The 24,141-nt window shown below is 33.1% G+C and overlaps 1 protein-coding gene across 1 annotated transcript in view; it reads left to right on the forward strand.

Annotated features, from left to right (window-relative positions):
- LOC127698929 (uncharacterized) overlaps positions 1-24,141 on the forward strand; it is a 500,671-nt gene that overhangs the window by 321,393 nt on the left and 155,137 nt on the right. The window contains exons 17-21 of the mRNA XM_052202662.1: positions 2,753-2,831; positions 6,070-6,087; positions 11,220-11,436; positions 15,569-15,789; positions 22,971-23,164. Of these exons, the coding sequence (XP_052058622.1) occupies positions 2,753-2,831; positions 6,070-6,087; positions 11,220-11,436; positions 15,569-15,789; positions 22,971-23,164 (729 nt within the window). The remainder of the gene's footprint in view (positions 1-2,752; positions 2,832-6,069; positions 6,088-11,219; positions 11,437-15,568; positions 15,790-22,970; positions 23,165-24,141) is intronic.

Here is a 24,141-nt window from a genome sequence, read left to right on the forward strand (position 1 = left end):
GACCAATAACAAAACATTACACGAAGTACAAAAGATTGAGCAACGCGAACCACACCAAAAAAACCAGGGACGAACACAGGTTATCCATCACGGTAAGAAATTCCCCCTTCACTAGTAGCACCTGTCGTGTTGCTCTTGGTATGTAAAAACTCGATGTGAAGTCACAAACTGTAATTTATCAATCGAGAATAGAGGACAAGATTGTGGGTACGACAATTTGATCATATCCATGTCATCTGACACATATATTCCATAACAGCCAACAAAATCATGAGGGCGTCCTTTAAACTTTCAAAGGAATGATTTTCAACTTTACCATTTGAAACAGCAACACTCAATCTCAAACTTATGATAGGAAACGCAAGCTTGATGCATACTGTATCAATTGGGAGATATATACCCCATATGCAGGCGCTTATTAAATATAGTTGCTGCACATAAATTTAAAGTTCACAATGGGAAAGTTGAAATCGTCTCTTTTGTCCTAAAGTTTGGTTCTCAACTGACCCTCGTCTTTACATTGATAAATGTCAAAGAGGTGCATAGTAGAAATCACCTAGGTTTTTTTTTATTTCATTTAGTTGTTTTATTTGTTAGGATAATTTTGTCGTGATAAAAATATTTGGATTTAAAGTGACTGGTTTTACCGAAAATTATGTTTTTCTGACACAGAACGATAGATATAGTATTTAATGGGAAAGTAATATATGGTGTTGTTAATAAAGGATTGGCCAATTTCTATATTTTTTCCAAGAATGGTCCCCTTCAAATTCGCTTTCAACGATCTTACTCGACTCTCAAGATGTCTATCTCAGCCAAATTTTTTTTTTTTACAACCGACACACGATTTTGTTTTAATCAAAACGATGTACTAGTAATATCTTTCGTTTGATGTGTTTTGTCATTTGATTTTGCCATGTGATTAGGGACTTTCCGATTGAATTTTCCTCGGAGTTCAGTATTTTTGTGATTTTACTTTTTACACCTTATTTGTTTTTATCTGACGATCTGTCAATTGATGTGTCATCATTGATTTGAAATAGAACATTAAATTGAAGGTATGCAGTCATAGAAATAATTATGATAAAATGCAAAAAATATGTTGCCATCCTTTTGAAATTTTGTGACATTTACCTGTTCATCAAACGAAGATGTCAATAGAATTTTATTCAAAATGGATTAATGATTACACAGAGAGTACACATAACCCGCTAAGTTTTGAGTCAAAGATATTCATGTTTACCAGGTAAGTGATGCAACTTTGGGTTTGTTTGTTTTTTAATCCTGGTTTTGTTAAATACATTCACACATATGTTTTATTGCTTGTGTTGAGAACGCACAAATCGCCTGTTTCGTCAATATAAATGTCCGATTTATAATCAATTTCAATGATTTAATCTTAATTATATAATGTACGATACAAAAATAAGGATATTTAGTATGATTCAAAGGAAAAAGATGTGATTAATAATAGGCCACCAATGAGCATACCGTATAGTAAGCTCTTTAAGGCCCCGAGATGACATAATGTGAAACAATTAAAATCATGCAACAACAATAAACTTTAAAAAAGCTATTGCAGACGACAACCACTGGATTCGGGCTTCCGGGCAAACCCCCTCCCGCCACTCACCTTGGAAAGTTGTGTTACAGCACAAAATAGGAACACATGTAAAAATTAGTTTGTCAGGGCTTGGCTCATTTTATCGGTACTAAGCCCAAAAAAAAAACAAAGCAAAAAAACAAATGCAAAAAGCTTGAGACACACAATACCGATCTAAGAGTTTTAAAAATCTAGTTCAAAACACAATATCAATCAAATAAACCAGGTTTAGATATAAAATATAAATCAGTACATATCAAACAAATTTAGTGTAAAGACGTCATAAGCAGTTCGAGGATGGCATGATCGTGTGCAATGTTCAAATATAAGTATTGACAGGACTTATGACCAAATATGTAAGTCTGCTTATTTACAAATAATGTAAACACAATGGGTATTTTCTCCTTTGTAGTTAATCAACCTTTTGTTTTTATTCTGATAAACTTTTTTTTTTCTTTTTTAATTACTTGAAAATCCTTCGAACTAATTTTGTTTCGCACAATATTGGAAAAAAGATATTTGGTACATGATATAGACCGATATGCTTGTGTTGTCCCTCTCATCCTCCAGGAGGGGTATAACCAATACTTCCTAACCCTTGATTTCTAAGTTTTGCAATTTCTAGCTTTTATGTTCCAGTAAAATAGAATTTGAAATTAGTGCAAAGTAAGTTATACATTATCTTCCTTATTTCATGGAAAAATTCATAACAACCGTTTATGTTTTTTTAATCAGTGCAGTCAGCAATTGTATGCCACCTAAAGTGACTTTGTCTAAAACGGAAGTAACTTATTTTGTCCCTTTTTAAGATACAAGAATCCAGCAATCATATATTGTTTAGTAAATGTAAGGTCAGTTATAACACCAGAAGTGATTTGGTCTAAATCAAACGAAATTTATATAAACCTGTTTTTTTAAACAAAGTAACTAGAAACCACATGTTTTTAGATTCAGCTGTTTTTACCATTTCATAACATCAGAAGGGACTTTAATATTATTTTTAAAAACAATGTAAACTTAGATACATACATGTCTATTAAATTTATTTCAGCTTTTAATCTTGATAATGAACAATTGTGAATTTGAAAGAGAAACCCTGAAATCGTTCTCTGAAGAATTGATTTTAATTAAGTATGACAAATTTTACAGATAATGGGACTTCAGAATGAAACTTCACCTGTAAATGATAAGTGGAAAGAAATCAAATTTTACTGCTTTTCCGTCAAAGGTAAATATTTCCTGATTTACTCGTTTATAAGACTCTGCATCTAATTTATGGAGTAAATAAAATGTGTCTACATCTATATCTGTAAAACTCTACAAATGTGAAAAATTTCCATGGTAGATCTAGACGTATTTAATACCCTCCAGATGTAGGTTTGCAACTTGACAGGGAAAACTTGTAACTGTTGATCCTATCGCAGTGCCTGGGATTACCTCCCTTCGGCTTTTGGTGGAAGTCTATTGCTCAATTTTTTGTTTCCTATGTATTGTTTTCTACAATGTTCTTTCTGCGACTTATGGTATTCGATTGACCCCTCTTGCGCTCAAATCTGAAATCATATGGTTCATATAATTATTTAGTCGTTGTACGATCGAAAGAGAAATGAAGCTTCTAACATACTAGTGATCAGTTATGCTATCGAGATATTTAGCACAAAACTTTGTATAGCACAAGAATATAGTATGCATGTATTGGCTGAAATGTCAGCCTTTGACTTGACAAGAATGCATACATTCTCGTAAGTATACAACCACTTGTAATTCAAAGTAACGGTAAAAAGCAAGTAGGTATCTGCCAGGTCAGAAAGACACAAACGTTTTAACTCATCACGTCTGAGTTGCTGTCCAAGTAATGGAGAAATACGTGACGAAAAATGTAAGTTTAGATCAACATATTTGAAAAATATGGGCGAACAGGAAGAAGGTATCGGCCAGATCCGAAAAGTGCCTACACGTATGGAACGCCACAACAGTCTTATGTGATACTCTGACATTATATTATGTGGTTTTATTATTACCTGATGATATTTACGGTTTTTACATTACTTGATGATGTTTTGATATTACTCAATACGGTATAGTCATTACTTAATTAAATATTGATGGGTTAAGTCGAGGATTATGTCAGGCAATAGGATAAACGCAAGAAAGAAGACGTAGATATTCTTTCCGAATAGATTAAGGCCGTGATGTCGTTGATACAAATAAGAATTATAAAACTGAATGGGTCTATGAATACCCATACTACATCAATCTTTAAAGAACCAAATGTTTCAAACTACCTGTCCTTCTTCCATGACAATTGTGTTGTTGTCCCCGCAGATAAAGCCCATACAACATCGTTTTTGTGTGTAAATTACATTACATAAACTGCATAATAAATGAACTAGGTATTGACAATTCACTTGGAAACTCAAACATATACCCCCACGACACTTACCAAGGTGGAAATCCTGGATAATCATAGGTATGTTCTACGTTCCTTTGGAATTTTAACCAAAGGGGAAGAACTGGATCTTCCTTCGCTGTATTGGATTCCTAAATTACATACGTGTCCTTACAAACAATGTTATATTGCTGGGTTTTCCAAGTGCTCCATGAAACCTTATTCTAAATTATTAACATCAATTTTATCAGCAATCAAAGCCGGGCTTCAAAGTTATTGTGACGCTACCTATTCTAGAGGTGGCGTGAATCAGATGTGGATACTAAAAAATTCAATGATCTTTTAGAGTTCATACAATCTAAGACTCTTTCATTTTGCAATAGTATAAAAATATTGGACTTTTCTATACTTAACACAAGTATTCCCAATAAGAGACAAATTGAAAGAGTTTGTCCTGCTTTGTTTCATAACCAAAATTGGGAAAAGTAGATACACCTCATTACATGGATCATGGATCAAGGTTAAGTTTACGTGGTCAAGTCCTTATCTCAGATACTAGAAGCAATAGGTCAACTATATTTGGTGTATGGAATGGTTGTAAGATGTCTGACTGACATGTTTCATCTGACCTTGATCTCATTTTCATGGTTTATTTGACAATAATTAGTTTTTGTGGTTTGTTCTATTTTTCAGATATTATAAGCAATAGGGCCTCTATGTTTGATTAATAGAATGATTGTAAGGTGTACATGTCTGACTGGCAGGTTTCATCTGACCTTGACCTCATTTTCATGGCTTGTTGGACAATGCTTAGTTTGTATGGTTTCTCAGATACTATAAGCAATAGGACCACTATAATTTGTGTATGGAATGATTGTAAGGTGTTCAGGTCTGTCTGGCATGGTTCATTTTACATTGACATCATTTCCATGGATCATTGACAATGTTAAGTTTATGCGGTACATGTCGTAAAACTTTCTTATTACAGACTTTTAATATAAATTCAATCATTAGTAAAGCAGGCGAGACATTTCAGCGTGTGCACTCTTGTTTTTATATCGTAATGATGATTTGTCAATTCGTTTTACTGTTTTAACATTACATAGTGATGTTTCAAAATTCGATGATTTTACACTACATGACGTTCGTTCCAGTATTTGATGTGGTTTTGTCATTCTTTGAAGTGATGAGATAAAACAACGTGACTATTTTGGAAAAATAGTTTCTATTTTTAAACCGATGTTTTCGTGGTCTAAGTTCTTTAGATATGAGAATAGTCGTTTGATCTGTAATTTATCAATTGTGTCTTATTCCAGAGTGTGGATTCGCATGGCATGGTAGAAAATGTTTACATAGCAGGAGACATATTTTCTTTCAACACACCCGGTCTAGCTCCTTTTAGAGTCCATGTGATTCCCATAGTTTTCGAGGTTTTTTTATCTTATTTTTCGATTTATCTCATTTGAACATCGGTATACTACTTTTGCTTAAACTTGTGACAAAAAAAAATAAAACCAACTGCGTGTGAATTGTCAGAATGATCTTCTTATTGGGTGTACGGTTTTTGTATGATTCAGCTGACATTTAAAGGAGTGGCTCACATTGCAGAACTTGCATTCTGCCTTTTTTACAAATGTAACAACATCTACACTACCGTAAGATTTAAGTAAATTTCAAAATTTAGAACATGACTTTGACCTGTGACGTTGACATTATTTTTTTTTGGAAGACCAAGGACCTCAAATCAAAAGACCTTAGGTCTCGAAAAATTAATGTCTCGAAAATGCTGAGGAAGTAATGAACATTTTGGAAAAAAAAACTTTAAGCGATATTTTTTATTGTTTCGGAGGAGATTACTCTCTTGTGGAAAAGTGTTCGGTTAAAAAGGGTGAGTTTCATAAACTATTTGATAGCTGCGGAAGAAAAAAAAACAATAAGAAGAAAATCAAAAGGTCTTTCGACGGAATGGTGTAAAGACCCAATAAATGAAAAAAAGGATAAGTTTGTAGAAAGAACGTCTTTCACTTCTCAATCGCTGTACTATCTCAATTGATGATTGTCTTTATTTACTTTTCAGAACTGGAATTCTTTGAAGGTAGGTTTACTGATATTTAGATATGCCCCGTTCAATTCAAAATTTAAAATTTGGGTTAACTTTTTATATTTTTGAAAAACTAAAACAATGACGATTTCAAATTTCTATTTCTCAGCAGTATCATATCCTTTTCCACATCTTATGGCGTGTACATATCTCTGTACAATGTTACGCAGATAAAGCCCCAAACGGCATTGTTGTGTGTGTAAATCACATTACATCAGCTGCTTGATAAAGGAATTAGGTATTGACAATTCACATTGAAACATATTCCCCCTAGCCACTTACCAAAGAGGAAATCCTAAATGGTCAAAGGTCACTTCTATGTTCTTTTGGAAATTCAACCAAACATGACGAATTGGATCTTACTTCACTTTATTGGATACTTAAATTACATAAGTTATACAAACAACATTTTATTGTTGGTTCTTCCAACTGCTCACCAAACCTCTTTCTAAACTATAAACATCAATCTTATCAGCAATCGAGCAGGGCTACAAAGTTATTGTGAAGCTACCTACTCTAGGGACGGTGTGAATCAGATTTGAATACTTAATATTCCAACTATCTGTTAGAGTACATACAATCTAATTTTCTTTCCTCTTGCAATTGTTTGAAATCATTTGACTTTTATACCTTATTCCAAACTTAATGATAAATTGAAAGAATCGGTTTTACTTTGGTTTCAGAACAAAAAATGGTCTACGTAGAAATAAATATCTCGTTTGGGAGGGACAAATATTATTTTGTAAAACAAAACTCTGATTCAAACAAAAGATACTCTAAACTGACATTATCAAGATGCTTGATTTCTTGATCAACAACATATTTCTCAATACGTTTGGAGACTTTGTTTTTCAACAAACATAAAATTGAGAATGGAAATGGGGAATGTGTCAAAGAGACAACAACCCGACCAAAGAGCAGAAAACAGCCCAAGGCCACCAATGGGTCTTCAACACAGCGAGAAAATCCCGCACCCGGAGGCGTGCTTCAGCTGACCCCTAAACAAAAATGTGTACTAGTTCAATGAAAATGGACGCCACACTAAACTCCAAAACAAATAAATGAACTAAAATTAAAAAAAAAATACAAGACTAACAAAGGCCAAAGGCTCCTGACATGGGAAAGGCACAAAATTGCGGCGGGGTTAAACATGTTTTGTGAGATCTCAACCCTACCCCTATACCTCTAGCCAATGTAGAATAAACAAACACACAGCAATACGCACAGTAAATCTCAGTTCAAAAGAAGTCCGAGTCCGATGTCAGAATAGGTAACAAAAGAAACTAAGCAACATGACAATGATACATAAATTAACAAAGGACTACTAGCAGTTACTGACATGCCAGCTCCAGACCTCAATTAAACTGATTGAAAGATTATGTCTTCATCATATGAAAATCAAGCACAATCCCTCGCGTTAGGGGTTTAGTATCATACTATCATAACAAATATTAGAGGAACATAACCCGTATCATGCCAACAACTGGTTTTAGAATAAATGTGTTTATTTCCGATGCAAAGACCCTATGAGTGAATCAATATCAATACCAATATATGTACTCCAAGGGTAACCAACTGCACTCCTTTTCTTTTTGGCTTGTTCCTTTATTCATACTATGCAGACTTAATACAGGAGCTTCATAGGAAAAATGAAAAGAAGCTAGAATTATCCTTCACGTTTCGCTACATAGATTATGTCCTCTCATTAAATACTTCAAAGTTTGTACAATAGATACAGTTAAGTCTGTGTCATATCTTGACTTGCATCTAAAGATTGACATAGTCAGCTGAAAACAAAACATTTCAAAAAAAGAGATGATTTCAGCTTCCCAATTGTGTAATTTCCATTTCTATGCAGCAATATTCCAGTAGCGCCTTCATAGGAGTAGATATCTCCCAGTTGATACGATATTACCGAGCTTGTATTTCCTACCATGATTTTTTTTTAAAAGAGATTTGCTGTGTACAATGAAACAACTAAACCAATAGTTTTAAGTTATGAAGCTTTGATCAACCCTTCAAACATTTTACAGATGGCATCAATTGATTGATCATTATGGAATATCTGTTTCATAGATGACGACGAATATGTTCCAATTGTCGTAACCACAATCATGTCCTTTTTCCACGAATGTGACGTAACATAAAGAGACGAGTTTGTATTTTACATGAGCAACATGACGGGAGCCACATGTTGAGATCACCCCTGGTTATTGGTTTCGTTCTTTCCATTTTGTGTTTTGTGTACTGTTGTTTGTCTTTTTGGTAGTTTTTCGTTTTTAGCTATGGCGCTGTTAGTTTGTCAATGACTCCTAAGTTTGAATATCCCTTTGGTATCTTCCACCTCTCATTTACGCTCGTGCATTTTACGAATTTCATTGGCAATAATTCAAACAAGAAAAGCAATGGCATGATTTTTCCTTAAGCAATAAAAGGAAAATGAATATGACAGACAGCAACCAAAGACAACACACGAAAAGCAGCTCCTAACTATGACACGTACAGAATGGGGCAGAGCTAAATATATATGCGAGACTCAACCTTCCCTCTAGCAAAGGCCTTACATTTTGCCTTTTTTAAAAATGTATCTGCACCAGCATCTACATTACCGTAAGATTATCTTACTGAAAAGAGGTTACAAAAAATATTTTTTATAAAGATTTGGTTGCTGTTTCGTTGCATTATACTCATATCTTTTTAAATGCAAACAATAAAAGTATAATCTATGGAAAGTCTTAAATAAACACCAATGATGGTCATTTGAATAATGAATGGTTAATTCAGTCTATCCGAAATTCACAGAAAAAAAATAAACAAACGTCTTCGTCTTTTAATCAACAACCAACTGAGCCACACCATCACAATAACTGCGATTTTAAGGTACTTTGCTTCACTCATCAATATATTGTTTAAGTGTCCTTCAGCATAAGCGCTTGTACGTATTACTTTCCTGTGTAGATTAAAAAGCCGAAGTTTGAATCAAACAATTAATTTACCTTTCAACATCTTAATGGAAACAGCGTATGTAAGGATATTGCAACCTCCGAGACCATTATTACTGATCGAGCACATATAAAAATATCATTATCAAAACACCCATTACTTAATACATTTATTAACTAACGAAACAGGGGAAATATTGTAAATGTAAAAGTTGTCTAAATTGCAGTTGTATTGTTGTGAAAAGTGCTATAACATTAAAAGTTTGGAAAAATAAATGTTCAGACTTTTTTTAGTTTTGTGACAGAAAGACATTGAGAGCTATTGCATAAAAACCAAGTGTCTATGACGACAACACGGAACTTATACTTAGCAATGTGTTGCAGTACATTTGTTATAATGATCTTGAAGCGGCTTTTGAATGTTACATAAATGTATTTGGGAATTTTGAAATGAGTTCGTGTCATTGCCCATATCCGTTTCATATTATCATTTCAAAACAAAGTTAAAAGCTGCAGGAATGCAATCTTTGTTCTAATCATTTAAAATACTAGTAATACAAATATGATAACTACATCGGGGACGGACGGATGCCAAAGGGAGATGATCTATATAATACAGCTTTTGACAACTAATTACATTTGCGATATATGTATTTTGACATTCTTTGTTTCAAGTATGATATATTGTACACTTTGAGATTATTATTACGCCTTGGAAGTTTTAGACTGCATTTGCAAGTACACAAAGTCGATTAGATAGTACTCGAGTTATTAATAGCCTAATTGGCCAAACCTGTCAGTGATATTTATCTGCTCATGTATTAAAGGCCAAGCCTACAAAATCCAAACAATTTGAGTGGTGATAATGACACCTTCTTTACCTGTATTTATTTTATTTATCTGGATTATTTCATTTTTAAGTTTTATTTTATATCCGTTATGTTTTCCTTTTATTGTAGCATATATCTTTTTTTGTTGGTTTTTGTTCAATTCCGTAATTTCGTCCAATCCGAGTAAAGATTTTAAAATAACATCATTCATGCGGTTGCCATAGTTAAGCGTCCTTAGGTCAAAAACCAAAACTATTACTGACTGCGGCAGTAAAAAGAAGGATATACAGACATAAAGATTGATCATACTGATATAATTAACTTTATCTTGTAGCTCAGGCAAAGTTTACCTTAAGTGAATTAGACTATTCTGTTAAGGTCCTTGTTGGTCTTATAACTCCTAATTATTGGCTTATTTATACATTATATGTGTTTTCAAATGTTTAGGTTTGAGAATTCCTGAGGAATAAAAATCCAGAAAAGCGCTGAGGACACACATTTATAAAGTATTTACATTAACTCACAATCAATTCTAAATCCCTCAAAATCTGAAACTTGAACTTTGACTTTTTCAAAGCACTAAGGATTGTCTACCTCAGGAAAAGATTCAAAAGTTCTAATCGTGGTATCTATGAGTTTATTTATTTTGCATTTCAAAATAGTTTTAAATATTGACTGTATAAAGTGTAGATTACGTTTTAGAATTGCGAATTTTTCCAAAGCTGACCATCGACCTTATTATCGAAATTCCAAACACTGTAGGACATTTTTTTAAATTTATATCTTCATTTTCTGGCATTGTGATTTGGTGTTTTCATACCATATAGGAACAAAATATTAGTACTTTAAAAACTAATTTGAAATTTTCAGCATAGAATTTTTTACTAAAATTTAAATAATGGCAACAATAGTATACCGCTGTTCAATAGTCATAATTCGATTAAGCAAAAACAAACTAAATCCGAGGGAAAGTCATCAACTATAAGAGGAAAACAACGGAACAACAGAAACACTGAACTACAACAAAAGCAAACGCTAAAAGTTAAATACAACCGACTTTTTAACTTAATTAACTAAATTAAAGGCCATTTGAAATTTTAGGTTTTTGCCTTTTTTTTACAAAAGAAATAATTTTATATTCATATTTTTAATATTTTATCTTTTATTAATTTTTTTTTATCACGAACACAACTACATAACTATTTTTTTTTTTTACATCATCCAGATATATTCTTTAATATTTTGTATTCTTCTGAATCATGTGTGTACAGTTATCTGTCATCTTTGTAACAACTGCTACCTCAGTTAATGTGTGTGTGTTTTTTTTTTGTATTTTTTTTATTTGTTTTGCCAGATGAAGATGAATTTAGTACTGCTCTGCAAATCATTCTTCCAGTACTAATCACTATAACAATACCAACAGCACTGATCACATTCCGATGGATAAATAGTGTACATAAGTTGAGAAAGAAATTGAAAATGGAAAGCAGACTTGGAGACCTAACCATGGACTTTCATAATGATTATGCTAACATGGATACACACCCACTTACATCTCATTACTATAACAGGTATTTTAATTGTTTTTCGACTAAGTAAAGAATTATTACGTGTTTTTTTTTTAAGATTAGCGTCCGAAACCCGATTATTTAATATCAAATTACTGATAGCTGGAGGTGGAACAGTTAGTAGTAAAAGTGGTTCTTTTGTGTACTATTCTAAACGGTTATGTAAACAACACTTTATAAATCTGATGCCTCCGTAGCGCTTTTCTGGATTTTTCGTCGTCATGATCGCTCATACAAAAACATGAAAACAAAGGATGTATAATTACCATAACACGTGACGACCTCTATTATAAAAAAGGGTCAAAAAGAAAAACCAAATCAATCTACGGTAAACTTTTGGAATCTTAAGTTTTTTTTAAATTTTTCAATTTATTAACGGAGAATTTAGTTGTAACAGTATGTTTTATTTCATGTCAATACCAATGAAAAGACTTCGAAGCTAGTGATGACGTCCACAGTCTACCAGCAGTGGTATTCACCCAATGCTAGAAAATGAAAATAACACTTTAGAAATTTATTGGGTCCGAAAAGCTTTTCTCTTTTTATCTCCATTAGAAACGCTCATACCCCAAAACTTTAAAGGGTAGAATGTATAAATACCCAATCACCAGAAGAGCTACTAGTATATAATCTAAAGGGACCTAAAAGAAAACTTAATTCATAGAAGGTAAAATCCTCCCCCTCCCTTTTAGAAATTGAAATCCAAGGATTTATAACTACCTTAATACGCGAAGAGCTATAGGATCATGCATATGAATATAAATTTCTGAATATTAAAACAAAAGAATGTCTTTTGACTGTAGCTGTAGGTTCTTAGTTATTATAAAGAGGTGAAAATTTTAAAACAGGGTACAGATTTAACTGGAGGTAGGAAAATACTGTCTTTCCATCTGCACATAACATCATTTACGTTTGACCTTATATATATCATGTCATTTTATAACCAAATTCGTTCATTATGCAACGCTAAAATGTAAGATAATATAATTTTATTAAAAAAATTGGCAAAACTCAAATTTGCACAGTTGGTTGTAAAGGTGTACCATGTTATTGAAAATGGATCCATTTTGGCAGAATATTAGTTTGAAAGAGGTTTTTCTTTATATCTATAAGTTTGTGTTTTGGGACTTTGTTTGCCAAATTAAAAAATAAAAATATTCATTTTATAGTTTAAATTTGTATTCATGATTTATTTTTATTTTTCGACTTTGGAAAGAACAAAAACGCCAAATTATTAATACAAGGAGATATCATGTAATTCAGTCCAATACATGAGATATATCATTTTGAGTAAGGCCATTCCTCGTATTTTGTATTACCAAAAATAATGTCAATTTTGTTGAGCTGAAAATCATAATCAACATCCAATCAAATATTCGCGTATTTAAACCGGAATTTCAGGTTAATCAATATTTATACTAGTTGCACCCTGTAACTACGTGTTTTACAAGGATGACCGTGAGGAAATCCGAAGTTATGCTATCCACATTAGGTAGCATTACACAGTTAGGAGTGTTATTTCGCATTTTGGACCCGGTGGATTTTTCAAATATAAAAGTTAATGTGCAATAAAATTCATTTTTAGACAGACCATGACTAATTGAGTCTTCAAAGTGGGTTTATAGGAACATCAAGATGATTTTTTACATGTGTTGTGGGCTATTTTCTATTTTATGTATGCAAACAGTTTCAGAAAAGGTATCACTCCAAGGGATTTGAATTCTACTTTTAAACAAATTTTGGGGAAATATGTTACATCTTCAAACAACTTTTTTGCAATATCTTATAACAAATAAATGCAGATGGTTGCCATTGATTCACAAAAAAGAAATTATATTTAACCATTTTAACTACCGGAAATCTATGAAAGACACTGATTACATACGTATGCACATATATGACAGAAACAAATAATATAAATTTTTGCCTTTTTGTCTATCTTTTCATTTCTTTTCACTCCCATTTCTTTTCTATTGTCGAGCTCTTTCGGTCCTTCTAGTTGTTCACCTGTTGCTTTATTGGTTTTTGATTTCGATGTATTTCTTTCTATAATAACCGGCTAAGTTTTGTTAGATATACGTTCGTTCCCTTTTTGTTCTTGAATCCTAAAATGTTTTCACTTATTCTTATGGAAATCTCACTCATATGTTGGCTGTTAGAAGTAAGGGCATACAATACAGTAGCCAGGACAGATAATAATGCATCCAAATTTAACACGTTGTTTTCGCTACGTTCCTAATGATAAGCATACAAAACTCGCGGAAAAATCCCTACATGTAGTATATTTAAGCGCGCGAAATCTAATTCGAGCCATAAAATTCCAGGCTAAAGATGACTGTTTATAATTAGTTATTCGTATATGACTGTAATTCGTATGGTGTTTTGATGAACAACGGGAAAAGCACGACGATGTTGCATTAAGTATACACTGCAGTTTAGCTTGGCACTAGAAAAGGGAAATAGGATCTCAAGGCATTTGAAACCCTAGGGTTTTTTTCAGCTAAACATTAGCACATTGAACCCCCTTTTTTGGTATGCAACTTTGTACTACTTCACGACTGTTATATCGAAATCAACGATATAATTTTTTCTACAGGCATTTATGTTAGCACGAAAATTATTTATCTTTTTAAATACCGATAGTTGTATGATTTAAAAAAAATATTATATTATTATGTCTTCATTAAAGGCTACTGAATTAAGAAACACTTTGCAAAAAAAACGGGTGAAAATATCTCTTTCCGTTTGAAATTTTTATATATTTTTTTCTGAAAAGTATTGAAAAATGAAATCTTGTGTTATAACATGAAACCTGCAAATGTCAAACTGAAATATCTCGAAAAGAAAGTCATGATGGTATTTTTTTCTTTGCACATATAATTAGTGCAAATCAAAATTGACTTGGTGTCAAAACTTTAATGAAAATCAACGAGAGATTTATTCTGTATCGTATGCTCTTAAAGTCTCGATGTCATGTTGTAGGACCTCACGTCTATTTTTCAGTTCGATGTTGATTTTGTTGGCTCATTTAAGGTTGTTAAAGTTTATGGAAGTCTATCATTTTGCTTGGTATTTTACATTTACTTTTCCTTCACTTTAGTCTGATCTTTCCAACAACTAGATATATAATGGTCACTATAGACATGTGCACCTCTTTTTACTTTCACATCTAACAGCGATGAACTCCCTTTCAATTTGATTTCTCACTTTCCTATTTAGAGACACCTATGTTGCTTTGTGTATTTTTAAGTTAACGATTGTTCCTCCAATTATCAGATTGTTCACGATACACATTTGTATTAGTAAGTCTGCATTATTATCAAATTATCCAAGCCCATGTCTTTCCATGACTTCTCTTACTGGTATTATCTAATCCTACTTTTGCTTTTTGACTTTTGAGAGTGTCCGAATTTTTCATTCGTCGTAGGCTGCATTCATGAAGAGGTTTTTATTTGTCTACACTTAACTGATTGAGTTTCTCTTGCTTCTGATTATGTAGCCCAATTTTGTTTCCGTGGCTAGATAGCTAGTACAGCGCACAACCCACCCCTATTTTCATTGGAACCGTCCTCGGCGGTAATTTAATATCTCTATAATTATAGAAATTTCTCATCAGATTTTCGTGAGATGATATTGCACAGAATTATGAAGTGTAACCTATTATCATATTTGTACCTGTTGCACTTTTACTAATATGCAATTGTACTTAACATAATGTTAACCTAAAAGTTTACCCTTTATGTTTTGTAGTCTCGTATACTATATATATTCTGATTTCCAAACATTCGGTTTGGAGCGTACATAATGACAGTTATTAAAGAGAAAAAATCTTGGTGCGTACTGAAATTTTCCTGAGTTTAATAAAAAGTGCAGAAGGGAATTGTCTTTGGTAGCAGTATTTCTTTATTATTTTTTTGACATTTTGTCCAATACAAATAAAAGGGGGCGACAGAGAATAAGTACACAAGTACTAGTAAATAAAGTGACTGTATAATAATAAAAATATTTGCCGCATCAAATCAAAGTAAAAAATGTGTAATACTTGCAAAATCTATTGAAAACGCCTTACGAACGATTTATTCCTAAAAATCATAACAAGTAAATATTTATATTGTGCATCGTTTTAATGTCATAGAGAATCAAGAAGTTTAAATCTGCAACCCACAGTAGTACCTGATAAGTGGGAACTTCCTGTCAAGTGCTTGATGGTTGGACGTCTCTTGGGTTCTGGTGCATTTGGGCAAGTACTAAAGGGTCGAGTCAGCAAAAGTATGATACTTCATAGAAACCTGCCAATTCCAAGAGGATCAGACATAAGCAAGACATTCATATCAGTAGCAGTGAAAATGCTCAAAGGTGAGTTTTCATTAATTGAATGACATGGATTCAATATGTCTATTCTATAGTTCCTCTGAAAGGTTTTCATGAATGCTAGTAATTCTTATATATATAACATAAACGGTACCAATTTTTCTGAACCAGATACGCATTTCGACAATCAATGTCTCCTCAGTGATGCTCGAGGCCAAAATATTTGAAAATCCAAAGCTCATTAAAAAGATGAAGAGCTATAAACTAAAAAATATATATAATCAAATTCATAACAGTGTTGACGAGACCATTCTTTGGTGCTCTCAATTCTCTAATTGACTGGGTCAGATTAGGTGACCGTTTGTCTGTTACGCCCACTTAATACGTTGTTTATACAAGGGACATTAAGGGCATACGATACAGTTTTGATCCCACGGTGATTTTTTACGAAAATTTGCATACGAGCTATTTTTCACCTAGTCAATGCAAATATGTAATAAAAAATATAAAAGATAAACACAATAGGATTTTTGTAAAAACATTTGGAAAATCTCTTTTACATAAGTATGCTCTAAATTTGTGTAACAATTCTTAGGAAATAATTAATTTTCATCAAAGTTTCAGGATTTTAGGAAAAAACGGAATTTTTTGCTGTATACTTATCTTATTTTAAAAAATCTCATCGGTGACTTTTTCATAAAAATTGGTACAAATAATCTCCATACGTAATCAATCCTAATGTCATTTTAAGAAAGAAGGGTCCATGAACTCGTTTTCACGTTATATCAGTCTGAATGATAAAAATCAGTCGAAAAATGCATCTTTTCCCGATATGTCGCAGTTGACGTCGCGAAAAATAACATTTACGTTGGCAACGTCATTACCTCCCCTGTAACTGTATCGTATGCCCGTAAAACATACGGGTTGCCAAAAGGTTCTCAACGCCTGAAAACAAGTAACTCGAAAAAAAAATACTACAGGCGTATTGATTAACATTGAATATTTTAACATTCTTCACCGAAAATCGATAATCAAATTATTTATCATATCGCACGTTCTTTAAACATTAAAATATAGTTTCACTAGCTTCAAAAGTAGTAGTGAATGTGTTCGCAATAACCTTTTACGGACTTCAGAGCGATTTTAAAATTGTCTTTTTCTAAAATTTGTATTCATTTTTGGCTCTTCGTATCTTTCAACTTATATCTTGTCTAAAAGTATTTATTTTTGGAACGAATGCATGGTAAACTTTAAATCGTGGTGCAATTAAAAAATATATATATACTTTCGTGCGGTCTTTTTCGTATTTGCAAAATATAGGACAGTAAAAGCTACATGTATTTGGACCTAGCTTAATACAATTTGCATTCACTTTAAGAAATAGGAATCTTTAAATTCAATATCCTAATATGATTAATTGTTGAATAAATTTATTCACTGGAAAGCTAGAATTCAATTTAGTTAATCCAACGTTCTACTGACTGACTCAGCATTCGGACTAGGTCTTGAAAATTTATTATTTATACATTAATAAATAAATTTGGTGTATTTACTGTCTTCTGATTGGTTAAAAGTATTACCTTTATTTTCAATGTTGTCAATTTTTATGGCGACACGCCCACTCTGACGATGTGTATTCATACGCCAACATGTATGTACGTTGTTATTGTTTATATAAATATAATAAAAAGCTCATTGAGCCTTATATTTGATAGAAATTTATGTATAATGAATGGCTATTATTTATTTTGAATTTAGAAGCGGATTATGTAAAATGTGAAGAGTCAAAAATTAATTTTATGGTTCAATAAATTCAAAATAAATAATAGCCATTCATTAATAGTTTGATGATTGGGAAACTGGAATTTTTCTGCTAACCACTTTACTTGATAAAAATCCATGCTTGGTTGCAGAATCGTATTCCTGAGTTCATGATTACGCACATACCAGTCATTTGTTCTGAGTGTATTTTGATTTTATTTAATTCAATTTATTTTTTTTTTTTGGGGGGGGGGGGGGGGGAGCTTGGTTCGTTTCTTATGATCTTATGAACATACAGGAACAATATTTTTTAATCTCAGTGTCGTATTTCTTTTTGTCCCAAATCCTAAATTGAAATTAATTAGTTTTTTCACTTCTTTTTTTTCTGAATGATTGAAACGCTTAAAAAAATATGCATATCCCTCCGAAACATAAATACATTTAATCAGGTCGGGTATACTATCTGAGTTTTACTGTGCGTATTGCTGTGTGTTTGTTTATTCTACAATGGCTAGAGGTATAGGGGTAGGGTTGAGATCTCACAAAACATGTTTAACCCCGCCGCATTTTTGCGCCTGTCCCAAGTCAGGAGCCTCTGGCCTTTGTTAGTCTTGTGTGTTTTTTAATTTTAGTTCATTTATATGTTTTGGAGTTTAGTATGACGTCCATTTTTACTGAACTAGTACACATTTTTATTTAGGGGCCAGCTGAAGCCCGCCTCCGCTGTGTTGAAGACTCATTGGTGGCCTTGGGCTGTTTTCTGCTCTTTGGTCGGGTTGTTGTCTTTAAGACATATTCCACATTTCCATTCTCAGTTTTATTTTATCATTCATTGGCATACTAACGTTCCCGCTATTATAATTTGTTTGTATACATAATAAGTAATATTTGTTGCCTTAGAGAATTGACAAATCCATTGAATGAGTTGCAATGCATGATGGACTACTCCGCACAATACCGTGAACAGGTGTTTTTCAGTGACCTACAACTGACTTTTTCTTCTTTTGTGTCTACGTTTAAAGCATAAGTTGTATAAAGGGGGGGGGGGGGGGCTGTCGAAGTAACCCCCCCCCCCCCCACGTGATTATTTAGGACAAAAGTATTGGTGTCGTCCACACTGTTACGGGATTGTCTCTATGTTTCATTCTCGTTTGATTCCAATAAGGTTTTTGTTTTGTGAAAATCTCGTAGGAATTTCAGAATTCTATAGAAAAATGGTACATTTGTTTAACCGCATTGTTTTGAATTTAATTTTGCCTTTTAAAAAAGGCAGAAGATGCCACAGAAACAATCAACACTCGTAAATCAAAGAAAAACTACAGTTCCATGGCAAAAAAACGAAAAGACAAACAACAGACGAGTACATAAAATACTACATAGAAAAATAAAAACTGAGCAATATGAACCCCTTCAAATACATGTGATGCTCAGGTGTTCCGGAAACGTAATCAGAATCACTGGTGGCACCCGCCATGAGGCTTGGATTGTGACTACGACAATTTGAACATATCTGTGGTCATCTATAACAAAGATATTCCATAACGGTCAACCAAATGATTGTGTCAATTTAACCACTAGGAACCCTTGTTAGCTCACCTTGCCCGATGGGTCAAGTGAGCTTTTCTCATCACACTTGCGTCCGGCGTCCGTCGTCCGTCGTCCGTTGTCCGTCGTCGTCCGTCGTCGTTAACTTTTACAAAAATCTTCTCCTCTGAAACTACTTGGCCAAATTTAACCAAACTTGGCCACAATCATCATTAGGGTATCTAGTTTAAAAAATATGTCCGGTGATCCCGCCTGCCAACCAAAATGGCCGACATGGCTAAAAATAGAACATAGGGGTAAAATGCAGTTTTTGGCTTATATCTCTGAAACTAAAGCATTTAGAGCAAATCTGACTGGGGTAAAAATGTTCAACAGGTGAAGATCTATCTGCCCTGAAATTTTTAGACGAATCAGACAACCCGTTGTTGGGTTTCTGTCCCTGAATTGGTAATTTTAAGGAAATTTTGCAGTTTTTGGTTTTTATCTTGAATATTATTATAGATAGAGATAAACTGTAAAGAGCAATAATGTTCAGCAAAGTAAGATCTACAAATAAGTCAACATCACCAAAATTGTCAATTGACCCCTTAAGGAGTTATTGCCCTTTATAGTCAATTTTTAACAATTTTTTGTAAATTTTTGTAATCTTTTACAAAAATCTTCTCCTCTGAAACTACTGGGCCAAATTTAACTAAACTTGGCCACAATCATCATTAGGGTGTTTAGTTTAAAAGATGTGTCCGATGACCCCGCCTGCCATTCAACATGACCGCCAGGCTAAAAAAGGATATATGGGTAAAATGCAGTTTTTGGCTTATATCTCTGAAACTAAAGCATTTAGAGTAAATCTGACTGGGGTAAAATTGTTGAGCAGGTTAATATCTATCTGCCCTGAAATTTTCAGACGAATCAGAAAACACGTTGTTGGGTTGCTGCCCCTAAATTGGTAATTTTAAGGAAATTTTGCAGTTTTTGGTTATTATCTTGAATATTATTATAGATAGAGATAAACTGTAAACAACAATAATGATCAGCATAGTAAGATCTACAAATAAGTCAACATGACCAAAATGATCAATTGACCCCTTAAGGAGTTATGGCCCTTTAAAGTCAATTTTTAACAATTTTTCGTAAATTTTTGTAATCTTTTACAAAAATCTTCTCCTCTGAAACTACTGAGACAAAGGCCACAATCATCATTAGGGTATCGAGTTTTAAAAATGTGTCCGATGACCCCGCCTGCCAACCAACATGGCCGACAAGGCTAAAAATAGAACATAGGGGTAAAATGCAGATTTTGACTTATATCTCTGTAACAAAAGCAAAAGTATAATGGTTGCATTATTTCATGCATCAATTGTAAACAAAAATATCAGGTGAGCGACACAGGCTCCTTGGAGCCTCTAGTATTATGTAGTGAACATCTCATTCTTGTCTATTCGTTAAACAGTCGTCTGCTTAATAAAGATAAATGTAGCAAGGACAACTTCGAAAATTACATTTAGGTATAAATTATCTAAATATCAGGATCAATATTCATAATAACCTTCAAATAAAAAACAGAATAATAATTTGTAAAAAAAAAAGTCCGATATTGGACATTTCTTATTTGCATATATTTACATGTATACGTTAATTCCGGCCATCATATGTTTATTATTTATCACAATTAGTCTAGTTGTTGTGTGAATGTTGATATTGATTCTGTCATAAACAGTGAGATAGTTGGGCAATTTGTGGTAGTATCTGCAAGTTTCGGTGCCAGAAATAATCGATAATTTGTTTTAAAAAAAATACCTCACAGCTGTGTTCTTTGGTGCTCAGTTGTTGCGTGATCAACATCTAGCTAAGAAACCATTCCCAACCGGTGCTAGGGACCTAATACATCACAACTCGGACCACAGACAAATCGGACCAAGACAACTCGAACCAATTTTAAGACAAGTCATACAAGTCTAAATCAAAAGACAACTCGAACCAGTTTGAAACACACTCGGACACTTATGAAGGCAATACATAAAAGTTTAAAAGTCTACTAAGACCAATCATTATAACTTCATTGCAATGGTCTAGCTAGAATTGTTAAAATATTTTACATTTTATTTATTTTATGAATGTGTCTTTTCAGATGACTGTGTTTTCTAATAAATTTTAAAAACTAGATTTGTAAAAATCATAATCGTGGATAATTGAAATGTGATCTACAACTGTCAGTTATTATTTCAAATACATGATACAATCATTTAACTCATTAGTCGGCAATCAAAAACAATTCAGCTGAACAACGTATTGTCAATGTGACTATGAGATGATCAGTCTAATTGATCTCATTAGGCATGAAATAATTATAGTAACCGAAGTATCGTAAACCTAACAACAAACAAGCTAATCAAAATGCATCAATGGAACTCAAATCAAAGGAGGTGTCATCATTTGGAGTATGACATAAATATTCCCGAACCTAAACAAACGGCTATTTTTGGTCAATCAGATGTTCGACGAAGCTGGCAAATTAAAATGGTCAGTGAGAGGAAACTGAGAAGGTACCAGAAATGAGAAACAAGTTCAACCCATGCTTTGATACAGAATATCTGGAAAAAGTGTAATAAAGGAAATTTTAAAAATTTACCGTATTTTTACATGCCATATTTTTTAGGGTTTATTTTAGTGTGGTCCGAGTTGTCTTTAACATGCCTAAAAAGCTGGTCCTAATTATCTTTGATTCGGATAACTAAAGCGTCCTGCAATGGGGCTGACCAGTTTTTACAGCGGATGACCGTGAGGGCATTCCGGTGTTATGACGCCACTGACATTTCTACCCATGTGACTTGCGTTTTTGACTGATAACCGAACGTATTTCGTACAATTACTCGGATATTATCGACTGAAAATAACATTCCTTATCGCTTGTTATATATTAATTTCATCAATAAATATTCATGAAAATAATTTTTAAGAACATAGATAAATGATATGAAAATGTTTTGTCGTGAGAAATATGTATATCAATAACAAATCAAGAATACCGAAAATTTGTGTTAACGCATGCGGAAGAATATCTCAAGAACGTTTTGTAACAAACGCGGGAAAATATGAATGCCTACTCAAATCCAATCTATTAGAAAAACGATGTATTACAGAAGAGTGTCCACCATGCACTTGCACTGCACTATCATTAGAATAGTAGAATAGAATGATATACAAATGGATGAAAATTATATATAACTGTTATACCAATATTAATATAATTATATATAACAACAAACCAGAGTATACTGATAACAAATGATTATATCACTACAATATAATAGTTATAACGGTGAGGTTGAATTCCTTGTCATTTATTCATCATCCACACAGGAACTTGTCTCAGAAACAAATATATCTTTGTTCCTTACCCTAACTTTCAGGTATAGAGATGTAATTTTTTTTCTGAGACAAGTGCTTGTGACCATCCACCAGAACTTGCGGTCATCCGATGTGCAGTACTTCAGTACTTTGATTTCAATTGGTTGGCGTTGTCTTTCAAACTGGTACGAGTTATCTTTCAAAATAGTCCGACATGTCTTTCAAACTATTCCGTGTTGTCTTTAAAAGCGGTCCGAGTTGTCAACGTCGTCCGAGTTGTCCTGATTGCTAGGGACTGACTTCAACTTGCAAAGAGGTGAGATGTATTACTGTTTGCACTCACTGTTCATTGAAATGGAATAAATATCGTTGTACGTTCCTTTGCTTATTGATTTTTTTCATGTGCGTATAGTGATTTAGTTCCATAAATTGATACTTCTTAACCTCTCTTTTCCACTGTGCTTCAAACACAGAATAAAGATGAAAAAAACTATAGAGTTTATATTGGTAAGTAACTTACAAGAGTTCTTCGGGGTTTGCTTAATCGCTTAAACTAATTCTTTGTTTTCCAGATAATGCAGATGTATTACTTAAACAGGATTTCTTGAAAGAGATAGCACTGATGAAAACCATTGGCAAACATGCCAATATAGTTGGCATGCTTGGTTGCTGTACACTTCAAGATCCTGTTTGCTTAGTTGTAGAGCATTTACCTCACGGTGACCTCAAAACTTACCTCAGTAAGATGAGAAAAACTGTAGAAATGGTAGGGAATCTTTCATTGATTTATACAAGAGAATATCGCATTTTCTTAAGGATTAGGGGAATTGATTAGCAATATATATTGCAATAAGGGTTTTGAATAAAATTCATAAATCTAAAAAAAAAGCTGCGTTTCTATTCAGTGTGTATAGGGACCTCGGTCGCCGAATGGTCTAAGAAGTCGAACTACTGTATCACTAGCCTGTCAACACTGATGTTGTGAGTTCGAATCTATCTTATTTGACTAGGACTGTCAGTTTTCCTACCCAGTCAGGATTCTACTTCGTCAAAATTATCTCTCCATTACGCCTCCTAATTTTCATTATCGTAAAAATGGAGCCATTGTAGTGATGACGCGCTGTCAATTTAGCTCTTGAAAACCGATCAATTTATCCACATAGCATCATTACGATCCGTATATGTCAGTTGTATTTTAAAAGACAAATGTATCTACTAGCTATTGAGCATCATTTAATGTACTTTTATGCATTTAGTCAACTTAAAACTATTGTCTGATCGGTTGTCGGGGGGAATTTTCGAATGTTTAAAAATATTTTTAAAATATTCTAATCAAATATTTTGTGGGAGGGCAGACTAAATATTTTCAGAGGTTGAAGGCTAATTACCCTAGATAACACACACACACACACAAAATGAAGTTTTTTTGAAGTTATGCATTTTTAAGATCCACTTGTAAAGTCTGTCGTCAAGTACTTTTAGTGAAAATTTGTTATTCGAACACACCTACTCTGTTGTTATGACTCAGTAGAAAGGTATGTCGCTTGACCCATATATTTCATTTTTTAGAACTGTAAGTTTTGAATGTTATCATATCAACCTATAGCCTAAATATATGAAAATAATAGAATGTGAAGCGAGATGACGTATCAAATATTTTCTTTTATACATTTTCAAGGCAGAATAGTCAACTCAAACACGCCTGAACATCAAAAGGTGTACTCGACTTTCTTTTTTCGACAA

The sequence above is a fragment of the Mytilus californianus genome, unplaced genomic scaffold, assembly GCF_021869535.1.
Source record: "Mytilus californianus isolate M0D057914Y unplaced genomic scaffold, xbMytCali1.0.p SCAF_4, whole genome shotgun sequence".
Lineage (NCBI taxonomy): Eukaryota > Metazoa > Mollusca > Bivalvia > Mytilida > Mytilidae > Mytilus > Mytilus californianus.